The sequence below is a fragment of the Bombus affinis genome, chromosome 2 (assembly GCF_024516045.1).
Source record: "Bombus affinis isolate iyBomAffi1 chromosome 2, iyBomAffi1.2, whole genome shotgun sequence".
Lineage (NCBI taxonomy): Eukaryota > Metazoa > Arthropoda > Insecta > Hymenoptera > Apidae > Bombus > Bombus affinis.
In genome coordinates, this window is record NC_066345.1 from 4,594,789 (window position 1) to 4,617,746 (window position 22,958).

Consider the following 22,958-nt stretch of genomic DNA (forward strand, 5'->3'; position numbering starts at 1 on the left):
AGTATAATCCATTTAGGTAAAGCTACATATAAACATAAAATATTATTTTTAAATTTTTAATAAATTTTAATTTTTCGTAACCCGGTTTTAAATTTTATTGTTCCCTCTTTCGTCATATATTATAATATGAACTTTTGAATATATATCGACCCGGTTGTATATTTATTGATAATACTAAATAAAAGATAATCCAACTAATACATAAAAGAACTTGTTCATCCTGTCAGTTGCGAGCTTATCGTTCATATTAACACGAAAATAAAAAAGATATAATTGTAGTATTTATCCTTACAGTTTAAATTAATTGCATTTCATTTACGATTATAGAGATCCATTCATAATTTCTTTGGAAATACTGCATCAGTTAAATGAAAGTATCGAAAAATAGGAACTACATACTCCTTACGCAATTTCTTATCGTTATTAAAATACTTCAAATCATATACGAAAGAATAAGAGACGCTCGAAACTAGCCTTCGCTTTCAAATGGAAGAATTTAATTAAAGACGTCACCGAAAATCAATATAATCCTTACAGAGCTATCGATTTTCAATTATTACTATGCAATGAACGAATACCGATCGGAATACGGATTTTCTACGGATTTCCATCTATGTGACTTGTAGAATTAAATTATAAACGGTACACATGAAATATCTCATATAAATGAATGAAAAAACTGTTGAAAAATATTAAATCAATTTTAGTAAAATGTATATATTTAATATATTTAATTGCTAAAATTCGTTTACGGATCAAAACTGAAACCAATTTTTTATTTAACATTTTGTTCATATCGGGTAAATTGAAATATAATTAAATTCAAATAGATAAAGGATTAACGAAAGGTAAAACTATGTATACAAGAATTTTACCTCGTATAATTTAACCGATATGTATTGATTTGTACTGACGTTAATTCTATAGACAAAATTAAAGCCAACGCATAATAGAATTTAATTTTGTTAAGGTTTTCAGGCTCGAATTCGATTATGGTATATGAGGATGCATCTATTATTTATTAAAATATAAAGTGATACACTATGAAACATAGATAGGGTAGGGATTTAATCAAGTCAATCAATATTGGATATGTAACATATTACAATATTGAATTGCACCAATTCGAATGTCTTTGATACCTTAACAATTATATACTTACGCGACTGATACATAAGTGATAGCAGTGTAAATTGTAATTATCTATCTGTAGATTTATATTTTGCGACTATTTCCTGTTGATTCCTTTAACTATATTCTGCATAATTAGAATTCCGTTTGCGCGCTGAGATTATTAGCTTCGCGTTTGATTGCAATAAATACATTAATTAAGTATAATTTTGAAGGATATAATTAATTTTAATGACGTTGGTATCGTCGTAAATTTTCTAAAATTATATTATGACACATGTTACTTGTGATATCGGATATTCTATTGTCAAGAGTAATTTGATAAGCTTCATTTCGATTCTCACATTGTATATAAAGCGCACTTCCATTCGTAATATTTTTTGAAATTTTAAATAATTTCCAATTTCATAAGAGTTATTACAGATTCAATATTAGATTGCAAGTAATATGAAATCGCTGTATTATATAAATCCTCCATATATGAAACTACGAAATATTAAATTTATGCCCAAGCGAATGTGAATTTCTTTCAACCGATTCCACTTAACTCAGCTTGGATATACTATACTATGGAGATACTATAAATATACATGTTTCCTTACATTTTTTACTAAACTTATTCTACTTATATCATATACTATATTTTCAATTATTTATTAACACGTAAAATCTGTTCTCGAATAGCAACATTGATATTTGAGCGAACATAAATATTTTGAGTTTGAATTGGATCTTCTTGAATTGAAGTACTGAATGCAAGCTAAAAATAAGATCTAACTTTTTATGTAATTGATACCAGTTTCACGCTTATTTATTATGAGTAAAATATCGTAAAGTTGCCAGTCTCGTATTTAGGAAACATTTTTCATTACAATTTCATAGTTCAACGTACGTTGATGCATGTAAAGTGTAATTACAAAACGCTGTATTTATAAACCTTGTAAATACATAATCATTACGATAAGTATTAGCGTTTAAAATTTCGTAATTTCTGATTTTTTACAATAGTAACCTTGTAACATAACAAAGCGCGAAGACTAGATAATATTCATGTAAACACGCATGTACAAGTATGTCTTTGCACTAAAATATTTCGATCAGCATTCAACGATACGTCGAATACTGTATCGATTATAATCTACCACCGCGTAAATATGCCTTGAAAAATGATATATATTGTTGATATATAAACATGTTAAATTTTGCAAAATATACAATACAAATTCTTTCAGAATAAATGTTTTATATCTCAACATTATATTAATTGGCTGTTGGAAACTGTAATCACGGTCCAAAATCACTGAAACAATTGAATTAAAATAGATATTACCCACCTTATAGTACAAAAATATAAAATTTAACACAATTTATGTGATTCATAATTCGTCAAGCTGCAATTTATATTTTTGCGATTTATAAAGTTTAGAAAGTATTAATTTGAAGAGTTCGATGTCATTTCTAATATCCACGATTTATGAAGAGAAATGAAGTGCAAGATAATATAGTTCCTTTATTTTTAATAAGTATATGATAAATAAATTCCTATAATATATATAATTAATATATATATTCCTTTATTTTATTATAATTTATTATTTATTTATTATAATATATTCCTTTATTTTTAATAAGTTCATTAGAGATTTTACGTTTGGTCGATTGCTTGTCTAATTCGCTCGAATTTTTGGTTTTACAAATTATGGGACTGCACGGATAAAAATTTTAATGCGTCATAGTACTACATCTCCGTATTAACTAATCTTCCAGAATATTCACACTTCCTCGCCTGTAAGATTAATTGATTATAACGTTATTACGTCAAGAAATGGTTGAACGAACGTAACGTAATAACTTAACCTTAATAATCGCACGTACTAATTTAATACATATAAAAACGTATCTATCTCATACTTTTCCAGCGAAAAGTCGAAGTTCCTTTTTTAACGAAATAACCTCAAATTTCCTCGAGTGAGCGCTAGTTAGGTGACATAAATTCCTCCGATCTATTCTTTCGACACGCTTTCGTAAAATATCCTACAAATACAGAATGAAGTAGAAAATAAAATACAAAGAAAAACCAAACGTACCTAACTGCGGGATCATACTCGGTATTCCACTCATGCTCGATATCCTCATGCTCGTCCGAAGGATTCATCTGACACACGTGGCTCTCGTCCAGAGCGCGATCTTTGCACGTACAAATGGGCATCTCGATCGCAAGATCAACACTCTTCGTCGCTCGCGTGGGACAATTTCGCGGGATCTAGCACGATCGCGACGGACGTTCGATCGAACGAAACGGCGGGAGGTCGAAGAAATATCGACTAACCGATCACGACTGTTTCGCGGCTGTGCTTTGGAATCTCCAAGGTTAGAGCAAGAGCCAGATTCCTGTGAACGATGTCGATCAAGTGCCGGTCTCCGAATAGAATCTTTGTGATGCTTCGAGGGAGCTTTATATCCCGATTCGAGTCTCCGCCATTTGCGTTCCCACCACTTCGTCGTTCGCTGCCAAATGACAGCTAAGGTGACGCACACTGACGCCGACAGCATACGTGCGTACATACGTCTAGCTGCATAACTGGTCGCGGTTATTTGTGTACGTGTGCCCACTGCAAATGTATGTGGAGCGCGAGTGAATTGAGATATTACAACAGTCATCGAATCATTTTTAACGCGTGATTCTTCGAAAACTCATCGATAACCGACAGTTCTATTACGTTTCTGCATTTTTCTTGTTTTCGTAGGCGCACCGTTGTGTGCGATGCTTTACAACACGTGTGTGGTATCGACTTACAATGGCTGCGGCAAGTATTTGCACACTATTGGCTCTATCGTCATATTAATTATTTGACCGCGAAAGATATTAAATTTCATATCATTTAGTAGCGTTTTCACACATCTACAAAAATTTAATATCGCGGATATCATGACGTAGGATCTGGTAAAAAATACTTTATTGGCAAATAAATATGTGCTGATACTTTTCGTAGCTACTGTAAATGGTGGAACATTTTACGGAACGTTCGCTATGATTTATACGTATCATCTACGTAAAACTTTATGACATAGAAAAAAGCTTTGTTGGTGTTGGTGAAGATCAATTGTTAACAATCGTAGACAAATGTTAATGAAAAGCTCTCGACAGTGTTAATGAATGTAATAATGAGTGTGAATTTTCTTCTACCATTCGGTTAATAATAGTGTAGAACGATTATCGAATAAAAATCGGTTGAAATTACAGGGGTAAGAGAAAGTAGAAAAGATTGATGAGAATCCAGAAGAAGATATGCGATTGGAATGTAAAAGAATACAAAATTTCTCTGTCCATTATAGCAATAACTACGCCTGCTACGTTTTTGCAATAAAACAGCAATTATAAGTCAACTATAAATGATTTATTTCATCGTCCAAGTGGAAATAACAGAAGACAAACTGGATTTAAAAGACAGCTAAGTTTCTTCATTTTTGTATTATAAGACATTAAAATACAGAAATAATATGACAATTATTGTAGTTGCCAGCGTATGAAGATGAGGGGAATCCATTTTACTTCTCTTCAAATCCATATTACAGATTACAAATTTTGTACACTTGCAAAAATACATCGCATTGAGTTTGAAGAAGATAAAATTAGATAATTTCTCCGATAAAATCAACTGGTTCGTGCTATCGATTCTAAGAACAGCGGATAATTCGTAAAAAAAAAACGAACTGAATTCTTTAGAATTCTGTATAAGAGTAAATAGATAGCCGAGTGAACTCACTTACATGCTTCAAAAAAATGTGAGTAAATGTTTTTTTCTATTTTTCTGTATTTTTAGATCTCATCCATTCACTGATATACCAGTTTCGGTCGAGCCTGGTTTACGTTTTTTTATTCTATGATAATTGTATCTGTATTTTTATCAATAATCTTTATTCTTTGACGTAAACTACTGAAATTGAGATTAAACAAAATTAACTCAAATTATTCTAGTCACTTTTAATTTAACAGTACTAGAGTCAAGGATTAGTATAGTATGAATATTTATCATAAAACGTTAGACATTTTATTCGATATTGTATCGTTCAAATAACCATTAATTTTAAGAGTTCGTGGAAATTTGTAAAAAACCATTCTAAATATTCTAAAGCAGTCAAATAATTCTGTAGTGTTATTACATATGCATCTACCCTGAAAAAATTATACCATAATTTTATACTGTGCGAAATGATCACATTTTCAACTTCTCTTTCGATAATTTATTTTTCAACAAGCATAATAAATGTAGAAATATTTTCTCGCTTAAACGATATTTACCATTTCTTCATTTTTATATTTAAAAATCAAAGAATTTCTGTTATATCTCCAAGTAATTTGTCTATAAATAAAAATTGTGACTATAAATTATAGTTATAAATTAGTCGGATGACTCCACGCAGAAATTGATAAATAGATGAACCGTCGTTCCAACAGCAAGTGCATTTAAATACAAAGTAGAAGTAATCATAGAACTCTTGATGACACAATTACTTGGACAAGAAAAATAATATTTTCATCTCATCTCGCGTACTAAATAATATTTGGGTAAGTGTTGAAATCATTTTTTATTTATCTGCAGTAGATATTACACAGCGCGCAATAACATGAATCACATTTTATCGAATTTATCATATTATTATTATCCAATTTCATAATGTATGTAAAAAAAGATAAGGAAACGGAAGCGGCTCACTTTTAGATCATATCTCTATATTTTCTATTTGCCAATGTTAATATCAAATATCTAACTTTAATAAAAATATTTGGCAAAATATATCCTGAAATACATGCAAAATCATATACAGTAAATAACGGCATTTTGAATAAAAAAATTTTCTTTGTAACAAATTAATTAATCTTCCATCGATAATCAAGCAAATTCCATTGATAATATTGAGATAACGTCCAATTAATTTGTATTATTCAAAATTCCCTGTTTTCGTCCGTGTTGCAAATTTCGATACAGTATCGATACAATTTGAAGGAAAAAAACCAAACTCAAACGTGATATGAAGTATTAATTTCGCGTCAGAGTTTCATAGTTTGGAACAACACAAAAATTTTACAATATTTCAGCGCTGGCGTATAAATTTAATTTTCGTGCTCTGTATTTTAATTAAATATACAAAGAGCAAAAGTAACGTACTACGCCATGCAAAAGTATCGTTTCTAAATACAAGGGCTATGCAAGTCTTTTATTTATAGACGAAAAAATAGCTAATTTCTGTATCATAGAAATATTCCCACATCTAACTAAAGAAACAATTTTCCAATTTCAGACTCGTGCGTTTCCACAAAATCATAAGGCTCAAAGTATAACGAGATCGAGCTGAAGTTCCCTGTCGGATAAATTGTTAACACGACAAAATTTACTAGTCGGTATAAATCCTTTTCGACTTGTATTTATAAATCTTGTAATTAATTTGAAGCTGTCTTAATTCTCGCATTGCTAGCGCGTAAAAATCCACCCGCCTAAATACAAAACAATAATACGCATCATGCTCATTTATCCACAACGCATACGCACTTGTAACAATTTTTTAACTATGTAAGTGTGAGTGTAAGTGTTCAAATTTTATCATTTAAGCCAGCAATCGTTTACAGCGTAATTAAACGAATCCACTCGATTCAGCGCTCGAATCGTATCGACTCTTTTGGTAATCGATGTTTCAAGACCCATATTAATATATATTGCTATCGTATTCCCTGAAATATATTCGTTTGTAACGGCGAAATTGAATAACAAATTTTAGTTTGCACTGTATTAATTTCTTTCAGCCTGATGGCCTAGAAATTGGATTTTTTCTTTACGCGATTTACAAATATAAAACAAAACTAAAACTAAACTTGTAAGTTTTAGTTAAGTACCCACGTTTGTAACAATCAGAATAACACTATTTGAATAACAAATTTTAGTTCGTATTGTATTAATTGTCTTCACTCTGCTGGCCTAAAGATTGGACTTGGTTTTACATGGTTTATAAACATAAAACAAAACTAGAACTAAGCCTACAGATTTTTAGTTTGAAAACTAAAACTAAACTTCTAAGTTTCAGTTAAGTACCCTCGTTTGTAACAATCAGATTGAATAACAAATTTTAGTTCCTATTGTTTTAATTCGTTTTACTCTGCTGGCCTAAAGATTGGACTTGGATTTACATGGTTTATAAACATAAAACAAAACTAGAACTAAGCCTACAGATTTTTAGTTTGAAAACTAAAACTAAACTTCTAAGTTTCAGTTAAGTACCCTCGTTTGTAACAATCAAGTTGAATAACAAATTTTATTTCGTATTGCATTGATTCGTTTCACTCTGCTGACATTGTTTTATATGATTTATAAACATAATAAACATAATAAAGATAGGACTTGGTTTTACATGGTTTATAAACATAAAACAAAACTAGAACTAAGCCTACAGATTTTTAGTTTGAAAAATCACTCGCAAACCTCCGACAATTACCTCCACCAAAGATCCTGCACCACAGTTCGTGAATTGCTATTGTAAACAATTTTATAGAAATGTTTATAGATATATAGTATTCGATTCGTTCTTCATGCATCTCAATCCTGCGTCATCTGTTTCGGTTCGTGAATAACTTGGAAAATAAGTTTCGAACTGTATCTTTATACATCGTTTTCATTTTCGTTTTGACGTCTGTTTCGTCCTACGTCTTTATAAAACCAAGAAAATATGTACCAAAGAAAGTAGACACATGCTTTTACATTTATCAATACATATACATGTATGTTTATTCAGCCTCATTGGCAAGAACATACCTATATTACCTTTAATATTTACGTACATACCATTATTTACATACATACAGATACCTTTATTTACCTCTCTCTCTATATCTTCCATTCTGACTCTCTATTCTGACTTCCATTAAGACACTCTGACATACTCTGACTAATAATTGAAGATCCTGGCGCAAAAATGAGGCGAGTCCATCTGTTACAAAAATTGTACTTGTTCGAGTTTCATATATTTTTATACATCGTCGATCGATCGATACAAAGATCAGACAAGTTCAATGCGTTTATAAGAATCTTTGCAGCTATGCGTTGTGATCTTTGGGAAGAAGCGCTGACTTGTCAGCCAAAGTATGTCGAATTCGATTAATCGCGTGTCTTTTTTCTTGCAGATTCGAAATGTGTTCGGACGAAGAAGAATCGTATCAGTCATGGAGAAGTAAATATGTGCAAACGAGAGACGACAGCCGGATGTCAGTGGTTTATCTAAGGAACTGTTTGCGGAGCACGGAAGAAAGTCAAGGAAAAATAAAGACGTGAAAGAAGAAAATATTTCATTTCAAATTCCGAGTATTTTCGTGCAAGAGCCATTCTTCAGAAATATAAGAGGCATCATTTCTCATATCATTCGTCACACGAATGCCTTTCTAAGTCCAAAATATTAATCGCTTAAACGAGTCATAATTAATTCAGTTTTATTCAATTCCACACAACTTGTAAAATCTGCGTTTGCCCGGTTTTCGTACCAAGGTCTGCAAATTGTGCCATTTATTCCACTGTCTTCGCTAAAACTCTCTTCAGCCTGCTTGCACCTTGCCTTCTTCTATTCTTTTCTATTCTTTTCTTTTCCAGCTTCTCCACTCATTCCACGATCCTTCTATCCTGTCTTTTACCCGTCTTTTACTACGTCTTCCGACCTGACACGTCATTTGGTTTCCTTATAATTGCCTGTTAAGTGAATTAGATCCTCGAATTTATCCTCCTCCTCCTCCTCCTCCTCCTCCTCCCAGTGCCTATTTCAATTTTCCAACTCTCCAGACTATGCTCGTGCTATTATCTTTTGACCTTCTCCTTATTTTCTTAGGTATTCTGGCAGCCCTATTGTTCACACGTATTGGTATCTATCATCGCATTGCTCTGACATTTATAATACCTGAGTCTTAGACTTTAGTCGCTTTATTACGTATCGCAGAATTTCCTTTATAATATAGACGCATAAGGGGTAACTGAAGAAGAAAAGAGGCGCATGAGGCACTTTACTGTGAACACGATACGGGGTGTCTTAAGATAGTTGATAAGCTCAGACAAGAAGTTATTTGTATACGTACGTATGCTACATGAAAAGAACATTTCTGTCGATTTAGGCCTGAGTTTTGAGAAAATCGAGCTCGTGCAATTAGCACAATAAGCGAAGTGCCGGTGATAGCTACCTCGAGCTCGACTTTCTCGAAAACGACATGTCAAAGGGAGAAATTTATTCGACTTATTTTTGTATACACGTAGAGTGACGCCCTGTTTGTATTCCAAGGCACCCTATATACAGTGCTCCTACGTTAAAACATTGAAACCCTGAATACGGTCACTTTAACCGCTCCTGCTTCCTTCTTTCTCATTTCGATTATTCATCAATTTATTCGACCTATTTTTGTATACACGTAGAGTGACACCCTGTTTGTATTCCAAGACACCCTATATACAGTGCTCCTATGTTAAAACATTGAAACCCTGAATACGGTCACTTTAACCGCTCCTACTTCCTTCTTTCTCATTATTCCACACAGTGGCTCCAAGGAATACTTTATACATATTCTTATTTTCCAAGCAGCTGTTTTCTCTTAATCAGGTTATACATTCCAGTTTCGTAGCGTTCACTTTTTCCAGTCATTTACATTTGTCCTTTACTGTCGTCACTTCAATGATATTCCCTCCAAGTTCTAAAGTACGAAATAGCTATCTTCGATCAAATTCTTGCACAAATTCAGATGCTAAAGATTCCACCGTATTTTCAATCTTCCTTGTTGGATGAAAAATTATTAATATTAAATGTATGTTAGAAGAAACATCACGTTAAGGTGAGCTTCTTAAAAATCTATATCTGTTATCTATCTGTTATTTGTTTTGTTTTGTTTTTCAGACGCTAACGCTATGTTAGCTCGTTTACTGACACTAACCTGAATTCGAGTTTGTTTAACTTTTTTCCCTAATGTACAGTCATCCACATTTTGTTATTTCGAAAGGCTCGAGATTATATAGGGTGGGACAGATAAAGCGTCACAAGCAGTTTTCTTAGAAGGCATCGCAGATATTAAGTGGAATTTCTCAGTTGTTAAATGGTGCAGAGGGGCTAGCATTTTAGACTGCAAGATATTGCGGGGGTGAGTTTCTTAAGGGTAGGAAGGATGCTTTGAATTTTAAGCTGATATCTGTATGTGGCTATGTACAAAACTCTTTTATCATTCTTCTTCACAAATAGTATTTTATACTAATAAATATAATAAACAGTCACATATTTACTTAACACAAGCTATTCTTAATGTAAACAAATTTTTAGTTTAATATAGGGGCAACATACTGCATGTAGCCTTTTTGAAGAAATACAATACAAAAGATTTCTTATGTCTTTAAATTAAGACATTTTTATGAAAATAATTTATACAAAATATTGTATATTTAACATTGCTATTTTGAAAAATAAATTTTCACTTTTAAGAAACAAATTTAAATAAAGAACAGAATTGTTTCTAAGAAAATAATAATATCCATAGTAAACAATAACACAATAGAGATAACACAACGTAATGGACTGTTTTCTCTGCGATAAATAGAAAATTAAAAATTCCTATTGTATGAAGTAAGATCTCCGCACAATAAATTGGAAGAAGATAATGTTCTTGGTTTTAATTTCAATCGATAACTTATCATCCAGAGAAATATCATGTGTGGTCATAATCATATAACGATAATTTGTGATTGAAAAGTATTTTTCACTGATAATTAATGTCAATAAATATCAGCTTTCACTGGCTAGATTGATTTCTTCGTATTTCTCAGGAACGCAATAACTGCAATCGATTACTTGCATTTCTTTGTATTAATTGCAGTTCTTTGTATTAATCAACGTCAGAAATCTCTAACAAATCACGATTACTGATACTGTTAACTATTTAACAATGCAGTAACTTTCTATAAATCCTATCATCCATCTTATGCTTTATAAAATAAATGCTTATATAGTGTTTATTTAATTAACTTTTTCAAGCTGTCTGATAAACATTTTCCATATGTACAAATGACACTGTCAGAGAATCTGATTTACACAATGAATCTTGAATTACACTTTTACGTTCACGTTTTGTTTCATTAATAGCATGTGCTTATTTTATGTGTTCTTAACTATAGAGATCACGATCATCAAATATACTGACTTCGTATTTACAGTTTCTTGAAAACTTAGTTTAAAAAGTTAATTTTTTAATTTATATATAAGGAATGTAAATTTAATTATGAAAAGTATAAATTAAAAAATTTAAAACATTGTTGGAAAAATTTATGTTATTCTATGTCTATAGAATTATCGTAGATGCTTCTATAACTGAAAAAATACGAGGTTTTAAACATTTAATAAAAAAGAGAAAATAAATACTTATTTAAATAATCTTTGAGTTCTCCAAAATACAGATTTTCATTTTTCAACTGTTTAATAGAAAAGAGTAAGAGGATGTCTATCTAAATTAAATAAATTTTTGTGTTTTTCAAATTGAATGTGCTGTTATTTTTATTTGAGCATGATCAGACTCTGATAAACAATTACAAAGTAACTAGCTTTGAGGTACACGTTGGTTTACGCCAACTTCTTCGTCATACAACATGTAAATAAATGAGAACATTAAAATCCGGTTCATATAACTTCGATATAGGAAAAGTAAAAAAACCCTTTACTGGAGAACCAAAAAATAAACTTTTTTACTTGATGAAACATACGATTCAAAGTTTGACTCAATGGGATCTTACAAAGAATGCAGAGCAGAGGCAGTCGAATTATATTCATCTTTGGAGAAAGTATTTTTCAAATATAGATTTTTCTTACTTAAAATGCTCAAACATTAATACCAAATTATATTATATTTTTTGCAATTTAATTCGTTTTATCTGGCAGGAATACAAATAATGTGTATCATTTACTTTATATATTTTTTACCATATATCATTTACTATATGTATTATCTGGTATACTACAATTTTATGTCAATTTTGTAGGTTGCCTATTTCCGTTTAAAAGCAAAGCAAAATTTCCAGATGATAAAAAAAGAAGGTAATATTGAAAATAAATACGAAACTACGGTTTCAATGAGATCTCTTTCTGTTGCGAATATGCAAAAGGCGGTGAACACTTCCAATTTAATTTCAGCGAATGCTGGCGAGTTTTACACGTGGCAGTGCTTCCGCTACGTTTCACGCAACAAATCGTTCACAGAGAAATAAAGAATCGTGTGGAACTGGTCATCGAAATTTGCAACATGTTTCCACTTCATGCGTCGTATTAGAAACGATACTTATGAGATAAGTTCTGCATTATCGTTTGATAGATTCGTCTGAAACATCAAATAGTTTTAACTAGATTGACAATCGCTCATTATACTTTGCACGTGGTTACTTGTAAAACAAACAATTTACGTTACGTTTGCAATATAATTAACTTTGTAAAGAAGCGACTAGGACTATGAAATCGTGTTCGAATGTATTATAGTTTTTGAAACGTATCAATACTTTTCAATTTAACTTAATTATATTAATAATACGAGAATATTTATTTCTTCGTTATTGATACGACCCAAGCTGTAACCTTTTGTTTTTAATGTCACGTAAGCGACGTGGTCGCTAATGATCCAAGTGGGTTGATGTAATTTAAACAAATAAGTAAAAATAAAACAAGAATATTTATTTTGTTAAAATTCAGCGAATACGTGTGAAAATAAAGAACGCGAAAATATATCTATTCGTTTAAATTTAAATTTAGAAATTAATGAAAATATTATTGCTAAAAATGAAGGAATACATTATGCATATTGTAACAAATTAAAAACATGATCAATGTGATTGTAAACAGGATCAATATATATTCATATACAGGGTGGTTGGTAACTGGTGATACAAGCGGAAAGGGGGTGATTCTATGCGAAAAAAGAAGTCGAAAATATAGAATAAAAATTTTTCGTTTGAGGCTTTGTTTTCGAGAAAATCGACTTTGAATTTTCGCTCGGTACGCGTGCACTTTATCAGGTCTCGTTATAACGGAAGTTTAATTTTTCAACAAGACGGCGCACCGGCACATTTTAGTCGTCATGTGAGAGATTTTTTAAACCAACATTACCAAGGCTGGATTGGTCGTGCTGGAACAATAGCTTGGCCACCACGCTCTCCTGACTTAACTCCGCTTGACTTTTATTTATGGAGCCATATTAAATCAATTGTCTATTCTGAAGAAATCGCAAGTTGCGAGCAATTGAAAGAAAAGATTATTGTAGCCTTTCATATTTAAAAAGAATCGGTTACGTTAGAAAGTGTTCATAGAAGTTTAATTAGAAGAGCAGAAGTATGTGTTCGACAGAATGGGCAACATTTTCAGCAATTTTTGTAATAATAAACTTTATGATTACTTCATATTATTTCATTATGTATTCCTAATTTTCCGTTACGGCAAAAACAAACTTAAACTGCGATAATATCCATCGAGACAACGATCTACAGTGAGATCCGTTATAACGAGACGTGATAAAGTACAAGCGTACCGAATGAAAATTCAAAGTCGATTTTCTCGAAAACAAAGCCTCAAATGAAAAATTTTTATTCTATATTTTCGACTTCTTTTTTCGCGTAGAATCGTCCCCTTTCCGCTTGTACCACCAGTTACCAACCACCCTGTATATTATATTTATCCATGTTTGATACTGCATATTAGTAAAACTGGTGCGTTTTTTCCATTGCCTTCAATTACTATCTTACCTAAAGAACTATACTTTCTCTCTCAAACAGACGTGCATGTGTACACATATGCGTTTTGTGGCATAACTTCTATTATTCTTTCATCATGCCAACCACTTTTTCCATACAAATACAAGAAATAATAATATATAATATATAATAATAATAATATGCATAGATAAAATAAATAAAAGGGGAAAATGTATAGTTATAGCGTGGTTTTCTCATATATTTGGGAGTTGTTAAAAATAGAATCTAAGTGAAACGAAGACTCTACAAGATAAACGTTAACAAATATTTTATAACGAGAATTTGATTAACGTATCGTTCATAGCGCATTATAACACTTATAACGGAAATACAATTTGGAAAGAGACTGTTGCCAGCCACTCTGTATGCTGAGTAGATGTGCAACGGTATTTCATGTTAAACTGCCTGGCAGTTGCACCATAATACGTTCAATTTCCTTCCCTTTCATTTTTAAATGTATTCAGTGCTCCTGCTCTTAGCATAAAACGCACGTTTATCGTTCTTAGAATTCGCAGTTTTAAACGCACCTGAGTAGATTAAAGAGACACTTGTGTCAAAAGATCTATCTAAAAGGTTGTTTTCTTTGCATTTATCTTTACAGCTTTACATTTCATAGAATAAATAAATAAATATCACAAATACCACGGTCTATTTATTACTGCGTGTAACTCAAATTCGTAACGAACTGTTATCAGATCCGTTTCTGGTTTCTTAAAGCTAGAATTTCTGGAATGTTACGCTATTAGATATCTTTTTCTTACAATTTCCATTCTTCGAGAAACACAAAGAATGACAATATCTACGTCAAAGTAGCTGCGATTTATCAGTGTCAAAATATGAATTTTCATTGTTATTTTCAAAAACATACCTATTTATATCATATTATGTAGGTAAATATATTATGTTCAGCTAAAAGGATAACGTAAACCCTGCTGATTCCTTTTTATTACTTAAGTATATAACTGTAGTGCAGAGTGTTAAAGATTTAAGGTTGTCCTCAGTTTACGATAACACACCTGCTATTTTTTGGCAAGTTGGAATTTCTCACACGACACATTATAAAGTTTACAACTCGGACAAGTAAATAACAAGGTCGACAAGTAAATTAGCACGTTAAGCCTGAGCATGTTAACGCTGAGAAACGAATTGCTCTTTGGGCAGCCAATGATGAAGTTTTTGTGGTAAAATAATTGTTAGTTTCTCTCACAATATGTTTAAGCACATTTTCTGAAAGGAAAAGTTGAAAGATTTCTAATACTGACAATTTATCATCAATATTTGCTTTAATTCCTGCTAGATTTTCATCAAAATTAGAAACTTTCTGAACCAAATTCTGTGCGCTCCAAAGAAATTGCCATGAATTAATTTCTGGTAATTCCTGCCAGTTTTTGGAATTAAATTCCCAGCTACTTAACAGTAGGCGTCTTTTGTGATGTGTATTTTTATTTCTATTCAACTTGTCCCTGATGGAGGCACAATTTATGGACATTATATTCGATTTTTGTGAAAAAAAGAAAAACTCTGAACAGGAAACGTATGCTGCCAGTGCGTCGAAAGGAAACGATCGAATGTGGATTATTGGAAAGTTGTTGATAACAAGTGAAAACAAATGAAAAAATAATTATAATTATTTACTTACTTACTACTTAAGTTTCATACTCTTACGTTTATACTAAACGCTTCTGTAGATGTTTGTGTGAAGAGGACGTAGGCTATGAGGATTATGAGATTACTTGTTGTTGTAACCGTCGAATATTAAGACAATAAATTTATATACAAACGTAGACGTTAATCGTTAGTATAAAGTATAAATGGCAAAATAAAATCGCGGAATAAATACTCGTAAATGCTCGTCGCGTAACTTGATAGACGCTCGTAAGATACTCGAAGATACTCTAGATACTGTTAGAGGAGAGTCGGAAAATTTAAATTCGTCTTCATTCGAAGGTTACTTGTAGCGGCGACATTATTTTGCCCGGAGTTTATTTGTTCATTATTCGTTCATTACTTCATTTGTGCATTACTTGTAATCTAACGGTCTTGATACTATGAGGCAAAACAATAACATGATTTGAATTGTCCACTGAATCATGTGCCGCTACATTAGCAGCGAGATTCAGTATTTTAGTAAATCTAAAAATATAAAATATACAAGAACAAGATATTAAATTTTTATTAAGATTCCATTTGAAGAGTTAGTGAGCTGTTAAAGCAGAACGTGAACATCTGATATTGGTATGTTTTGTCTGTAACATATATCTGTTTGATCAGTTGTACACGTATAATATTTAAAATATCGAAAATAAGTTAACTAAAAACGTAAAATATTTAAAATATCGAAAATAAGTTAACTAAAAACGTACAATATTTAAAATATCGAGAATAAGTTAACTAAAAACGTTTTACCATTTGTAAGTGAAAATATCGTAGCGAAAGAATTTATGTAGATTGTACAGAAAGTTTCGTGATCCTTCATGCGCTTCAATTATCAAATAAAATCGGTGTAATTCTTCAAAGACAATTTTTAACTTTTGCGCTAAAACACACGGTACTGAGATTACTTCGATAATATCGGCTTGTTACAATTAGTAGATATTTTAATTTCTTTTTTTTTTTAAATAGGTTTGAAATCATAAGATGAATAATATAATTCCTACATTCAACATCCGATATTTTATGGGACATGATTTAGAATAATCAGAAGATGAAGAACCACTGCCAGATCCTTTGACATTGTCAGATGATTAAAATCCGCCAGTTAATTCAACTTCGCCGATTAATTCAACTTCGCCGGTTAATTCGATATTAGTGGATGAGTTAACCGTGCCTTCAATATCCGCGATATTTCCAACATTTGTGTTCCAAATGTATAATTGATTTACCATCTCCTGTACCTTCAGCAAGGGCGGTTCCTTTAACATCACCGACACCATCGACGTCGTCAATGCCACAAATATTCTCGATAAAAATGCCGCCGGTTCGTCCAATGCCGCCGGTTCATCTAGTGCCGTCGGTTCATCCAGTGCTGCCGGTTCATCCAGTACCGTGGCATTCGAAAATTATGATGATCATCAGCATGACTTTGAAGCAGCAATTTCGAGTTTTCGAAATTGGCCTGTATCTTTCATTGACCCTAAAAATCTTGTTAGCTGCAGGATTCTATTATACAGGAAGGATGGATGTAGTGAGATGATTCGAATGTCAATTGGTCGCAGGCCACTGGTCAGAGGATCGTACTCCCATGCAAATTCATAAGAAGATAAGGTTCTACGGAGAAGACGAAGAAATAGAAATATATCTGTAGATTTTTGTGCGAAGAAGACGTAGGTCGTGAGGATTAATGCCCAGATTACTTGTTGTTGTAACTTGTTGTGAATATATTTAAGACAATAAATTAATATATAAACGTAGACGTCAGACGCTCGATATGAGCTCGCTGCGTACTGCCGCTCGCGATCGTGCCCGTTTATTTATACCGGTCGGGAGAGTCGGAAAATTCAAATTCGTCTTCATTCGACGGTTACTTGTATCGGCGACATTGTTTTACCCGGAATTTATTTGTTCTTACATTTTTAGTAACCTAACGGTCTTGATACTCCGAGGCAAAACAACAACATGATTTGAATTGTCCTCTGAATCATGTGCCGCTACATCACCACACTTCAAATAAACATAGAAATCACAAGCATACTAGAAATCTTGAACCCCTTGGCATACAATAATCTGGTAGACATCATTCATTTCGTGTACCATTGTAGATTTTGAGACGCGAAGAACGTCTAAAAAGAAAGAAGAATCATCGATTCTGTTTTATTTCAAATGTTCTTTTGTCTGCTTGACATGGCTACTTATAATACTTATGTCCTGTATTCTAAGTTGCATAATTCAACAAAGCAATCGATTATAAATTTTCGATTGAACATCGCAGAAGATATGCTACACAATCTGTCTCTTCCTAATTATTCGACACGCGGCAGACCGTGGCAAAGTGAGGGCCCAACTCGGCAAAACATTGGGCACATTTTCCTGGACATATTCGATTAATAAAAAGGAACATCCTGCGAAAAGATGCCACGTGTGCATAAAAAATAATACAAGAAGCGAAACAACGTGGCGGTGTAAAAAATGTCTAGTTCCTTCACATATTTCAAAATGTTTTGAAATGTATCATACTTTATAGAATTATTCATTTATTATTTTATAATGTTACTTAATTACTGTCAATTAACATTATATATCAACCTGATTAACCTACAACTACGGGCATGGCCCGTAGTAGATGACCGGGAAAAACGTAAATATTACGAGCATAGCCCGTAGTACGACGATCGTTTTCGGCCCAAAATTCTCGAGGTTAAGGGGTTAAATAAATTTCGAAATAAAATGTTCTGTTTCTAAGCTTGCGTATAACTGTTCAGTTGAACCAGATTAAATAGTATCCTTCGAACGCATCAAATTTAATTTTATTTGTACGTCAAAAGGTTAATCTCCCTCCACCTTGAGCGTTAATTTCACGGCAAAGGATTAAGCGCTCGATGGATCCGCTCAACAGCAAAGCACGCGTCATAAACTTCGACACTGGATGAGAGCTCAACAATAGACCACCGGACGATGTCCCTGATGGCACGTTACGCTACGCACCCTTTGACCAGGTACGCGCAAGACGCACCACCTACGAGACGCCCACGACAGTTCGACAGTCACAGGATTAGACAGACACAAATTCCCAATCGATCTGTTCTGTTTTGCGGCCAAGTTTTCAGGTCAGAAGAAGAAAGAAAAGACAATATCGTATAAAAGTATCGCTTTTGAGCGACTTAATTATAAACTGTAATGTTAAAAATGTAAATCCGGCAGAAAATGTAGGTCTACGTTTTGCCAAAACCACTTTCAAACAGAAATTCCTTGTTTAATAAATAAATATTCTTTTTTGGCCAATAAACATTATATATGTCGGAGATGAAAGAACATCGGGGCCTTTCCTTGGAAATTTTTTGGCAAAATCCCCAATACCTTAGTGTAGACTTTTTATTATAGCTGTACTTAAATAATAAAACTTAGTGTAGTTGTTTATGATTTAATTCGATTATGTTTGCCCGTGATTTATGACAGTAGGCTTGGCCTCGTAGTGACACATCTGGTCGCTAAACGTAGCCACAGTCACGGAATGGACGTTTTTACCTAAAAAAGGTATGACGTAGTTGTATAGCTCTCCTTAAAAAATATAGTTGACCCAAAAGGTACAGAGAGGTACATAGAAAAGTACATAAGTTTAGTTCGACTTGAACTTTTGACAAGTAAGCGCATTTGCTATCCTATTGACTGTGTGTTCGTTAATGAACCCAAGTTTATTGTCATTAGCATCTCGAGTATCTAATCGTCACGGTTAATTGTCAAATTCTGTAATAGTCACATAATCACCTTGTGAATTTATTATTATGTTCATTTAATGACTAAGTAATCATTGTTATTATAATATAAGTCTTTAGTGAGAACTTATTATTGTGTAGTGAAATTGTTTACTGCTAATGAACTTTATTCTGTAATACTCATATTTGTACCATTAACTGTCCTCTATCTCGTATATTAAAAAAACGGCTAATCCAAATGAAGGTTCATTAAACGCCCCTAACGCCAATACTAACTCGACATATACGTACACAGATTCCCATCTCACAGGAAACATCGACGAAGACACGTCCTGGACTGATATCCGGAATATAAGCACCAGGTGTTCGAGAGAAGTAGGATATTCAGCACACGTTCGCTTACATTTAAATTCTCTTACTTACGTTTGTTTACTTATTTACTTCTTACGTTTCATACTCTTACGTTTATACTAAATACGTGAAATAAACATAGAAATCATAAGCATAGTAGAAGTCTTTAATCTCCCTCTACCTTGAGTGCTAATTTTGTTCAAGGTTCGCGACCCTAATCGAACAGTTGCAACGAAAGTGATGGCCACCTAGTTAAGGGGCCGCAACATAGAGCAATAAATGAGAATATAGAGTGATGAAAGTATATTAGGGTTGAACAACAGATATTAATTATTTTGAGGAGCGAAAATTAGATGATTCGTGTCAGAAATTCTAAATTAGGATACAAAATTATTTTATGTAATAATTACATCATGTATTTTCGTAATTATATTATGTAAATAATATATGTAAATAAAAAAGAATTAAGGTAAATTAGGATACATAAAGTGATATGTAGATTCTTTTCGAATTTGCATTTTAATAGATACCCATAGAATTTTGTATGTTCTGAAAAAAAGGCCTTATTTTTAGATAATTGTAATTATGCTCGCGATATTTCAATCTAAAATCTGTAAGTGAAATTAGAAATTATATTGTATCACCTTCTTCATATTTAATTAATCCCTTAGTATCTGATTCATGTGTAATTATTTTTCCTAATATGAACGTCTTATGTAAACAACATTCTGCGTAGGTACAAGGTGACGATACACGTGAACGAATAAAAGTAGCTTTAAATAGAAATTCACTTATTTTCATACTTATCAATTCTATTCGTTTTTTAATTAAAGTTTGGAGAAATAAATATGACACGTTACTAGAAATGTTTATTTCGTTTTTTGCAGAAATAAATGTCGTTTGTGTTATTCACAGTTCTATCGACATTTTCTCATTTTTTTGACTTTTTGATTTATGTTTTTTATCTGAACTTAATTTCTTCGACGTTCCGAGCATAAAGCAAAGATATTATCTGGCAAAAAGATCATTTTCTGTTATCAAAGGATTTAATACGATATCGCATATAATCAGCAAATTTGACAATAAGCAATAAATCTTGACAATTCTTTTAATTTTATTGTTATTGCCTCGAACAGTACAGCAGATACGAAGTATAATTGACAAGAAGAAAATAACATCAAGAGCCATCTATACACGGTATATAGTATAAAGATAATTACTAAACCTTACCACAATATTTCCACAATTATTACTAATTATTATTATACAAATTATATACTGATAAAAACTTCACTCTATACTTTATTCCCTGTGATTAACTTTAGCAGAAAAGTTATCACAGACGTGAGAATATTAAGTAGCTACAGTGGCACGAAATGCGAGATAAAAATCAAAAAAATAAAAAAAGAACGAAAATCAATAGAACTGCAAATAATATAGATGACATTTACTTCTGTAAAAAAGAGAAATAAACATTTTTTGGTGTCATATTTATTTCTCCAAAGTTTAATTAAAAAACCAATAGAATTGACAAGTACGAAAATGAGTGAATTTCTATTCAAAGCTACTTTTATTCGTGCACGTGTATCGTCACCTTGTACCTATTCTGTCTACGGAAACGCGACAGAAAGTGGAAATCGATAAGGTTCGGTGAAACCGCCATGGAATATCTGAATCTCCATGCATGTACGGGGTGTCCTGATATACCTGACTCTGTCACCTTTAATTACTCTCTTATTTGTGATGATACGAAAAAAGCACGACACGCCGATTTATATTCGATTCGTATTCAAACGAAAACATCGAAATACCAGCCACAGACACATTTGCGTTTTATTGACGATTCCTAATGTATCGAAATTTCGTGAGTTTACGCGTTTCGTTGAAAGATGCGCGTAATAAACTAAGCGTGCATTTTTTAAATGCACGTAATAAACTTTCTATTATGTAAATTCTATTTCCAAGACTTTTGTACGCTGTATGTGTACACACTGTGGGTACGGAAAATATTTGTACACTTTTTAAAACAGCATAATAGGCTTGATGTTTTTTGATGAGTTAGAAGAATTAATTTACTATGATGTTGTGTAAGAAAATTGCTGAAAATGTCGCAGTTGGTTGAAATCGCGAAGAAGAAAGTAAACGTCGCCTTTTACAATTTCCTCGTCTGAAATGAAAATTTAATTTCAACACATTTTGAAGATCTATGCCAGTTATATACGGGGTGTCTCCAAAATCATGGTACAAGCGGTCGGATGGTGATTGTACATGCAAAAATAGATCGAAAAAGAAGAGTAACATTCTTTCGTTCGAGACTTCGTTTTCGAGAAAAACGAATTCGAAGATCCGTCAAGTGGCCGTATGCTGATTGTATAATAAGTTTCCAGGTATCCGGCTATGTTCGCTGTACGTATTATACGAAATTGAAACATATCAGATGTCATCAAATCTCAAAGAAAGATGAATCGTAATAAGACCCGAAAAAAATAATTCTCTATTTCGTTTTCTCATATTGCTTTATATTTAAGTCGTTATCTACTTAAGTTAAGCGCGCATTTTTTATCAAAACACGTTTCCTCCTTCCTCGAATTATTTAGCAAACTCTAACTAGTAAATCTCTCTCTGCTCGTATTGTTATCGCTAGTAACCGAATACGCGCATTTGATGCGGCGTTAAAACCTATACGAAAGAGGAAAAAGAAAAAGACATACAGCGTGTCAACTCTGTCGATACTTGATAATCGATGAAATTTCAAACTCCCTCGAAACTCTATCTTGAATTTCGTTAATGCTAAACTCATATTCCGATACGTTGGTTCGACTTGTTTTGCGACAACAGATGCCCGATGCGTCGGAAATTCGCGAACATTTTTCCACGAATTCTCGTTGATCCTGTAAATGCCTAGCTTTTTCATTCGGTTGCATTCAGCAGCATTATAGCTCCATATGAAGCGACATTTTTCAAATCGGATCGCTTCTCACTCTCTTGAAACACAACAGATGATCCCGACGTTCGACCCTCGTTGTCATAGAGACCGAAGAATCAGATACACGAGAGGGTGCGGCGACTATGCTATACATTCATGGTAAACAGTGCGAAACGAAATTTTGAATAGAACCGGTGGCTTTCGAGGTTGCTGGGGAAACATCGAAGTTATCGTCCATTGCAATTATTATCTGTCCAAAGAGAGGATATGCTGTCCAATAGCATCTATACACAAATAATGTATCTAGCGCGACGATATTACGTAGATTATTTTAGCAGAAAATACACGTATGTATTTTGCAACGCGACAGATTAATTAATTACTTAT

General features: G+C 32.5%; 1 protein-coding gene and 1 long non-coding RNA gene across 10 annotated transcripts in view; one reads left to right on the forward strand and one right to left on the reverse strand.

The window, feature by feature from the left end:
• Positions 1–22,958, reverse strand: part of LOC126913786 (uridine phosphorylase 1) — a 47,086-nt gene that overhangs the window by 17,750 nt on the left and 6,378 nt on the right. Inside the window, exon 1 of one of the 2 annotated variants that reach the window (XM_050717021.1) lies at positions 3,219–3,572. The exons of the other annotated variant lie outside the window; for it this stretch is intronic. Coding sequence (XP_050572978.1) covers positions 3,219–3,340 — 122 coding nt within the window. The 5' untranslated portion in view covers positions 3,341–3,572. Of the gene's footprint in view, positions 1–3,218; positions 3,573–22,958 lie in introns of those variants that run through there. 2 annotated transcript variants of the gene reach the window in all.
• On the forward strand, positions 3,674–12,905 carry LOC126913840 (uncharacterized). Of its 8 annotated transcripts, XR_007709458.1 has the most exons (7): positions 3,678–4,290; positions 4,376–4,917; positions 5,528–5,701; positions 6,436–6,535; positions 8,306–10,303; positions 12,171–12,225; positions 12,322–12,905. It is a non-coding gene; the product is annotated as an uncharacterized LOC126913840 (long non-coding RNA). The 8 variants fall into 8 exon arrangements; XR_007709459.1 differs by having other exon boundaries at positions 3,680–4,290; positions 8,306–10,288; positions 12,171–12,905; XR_007709461.1 differs by lacking the exons at positions 12,171–12,225; positions 12,322–12,905 and having other exon boundaries at positions 3,684–4,290; positions 8,306–9,985; positions 10,048–10,799.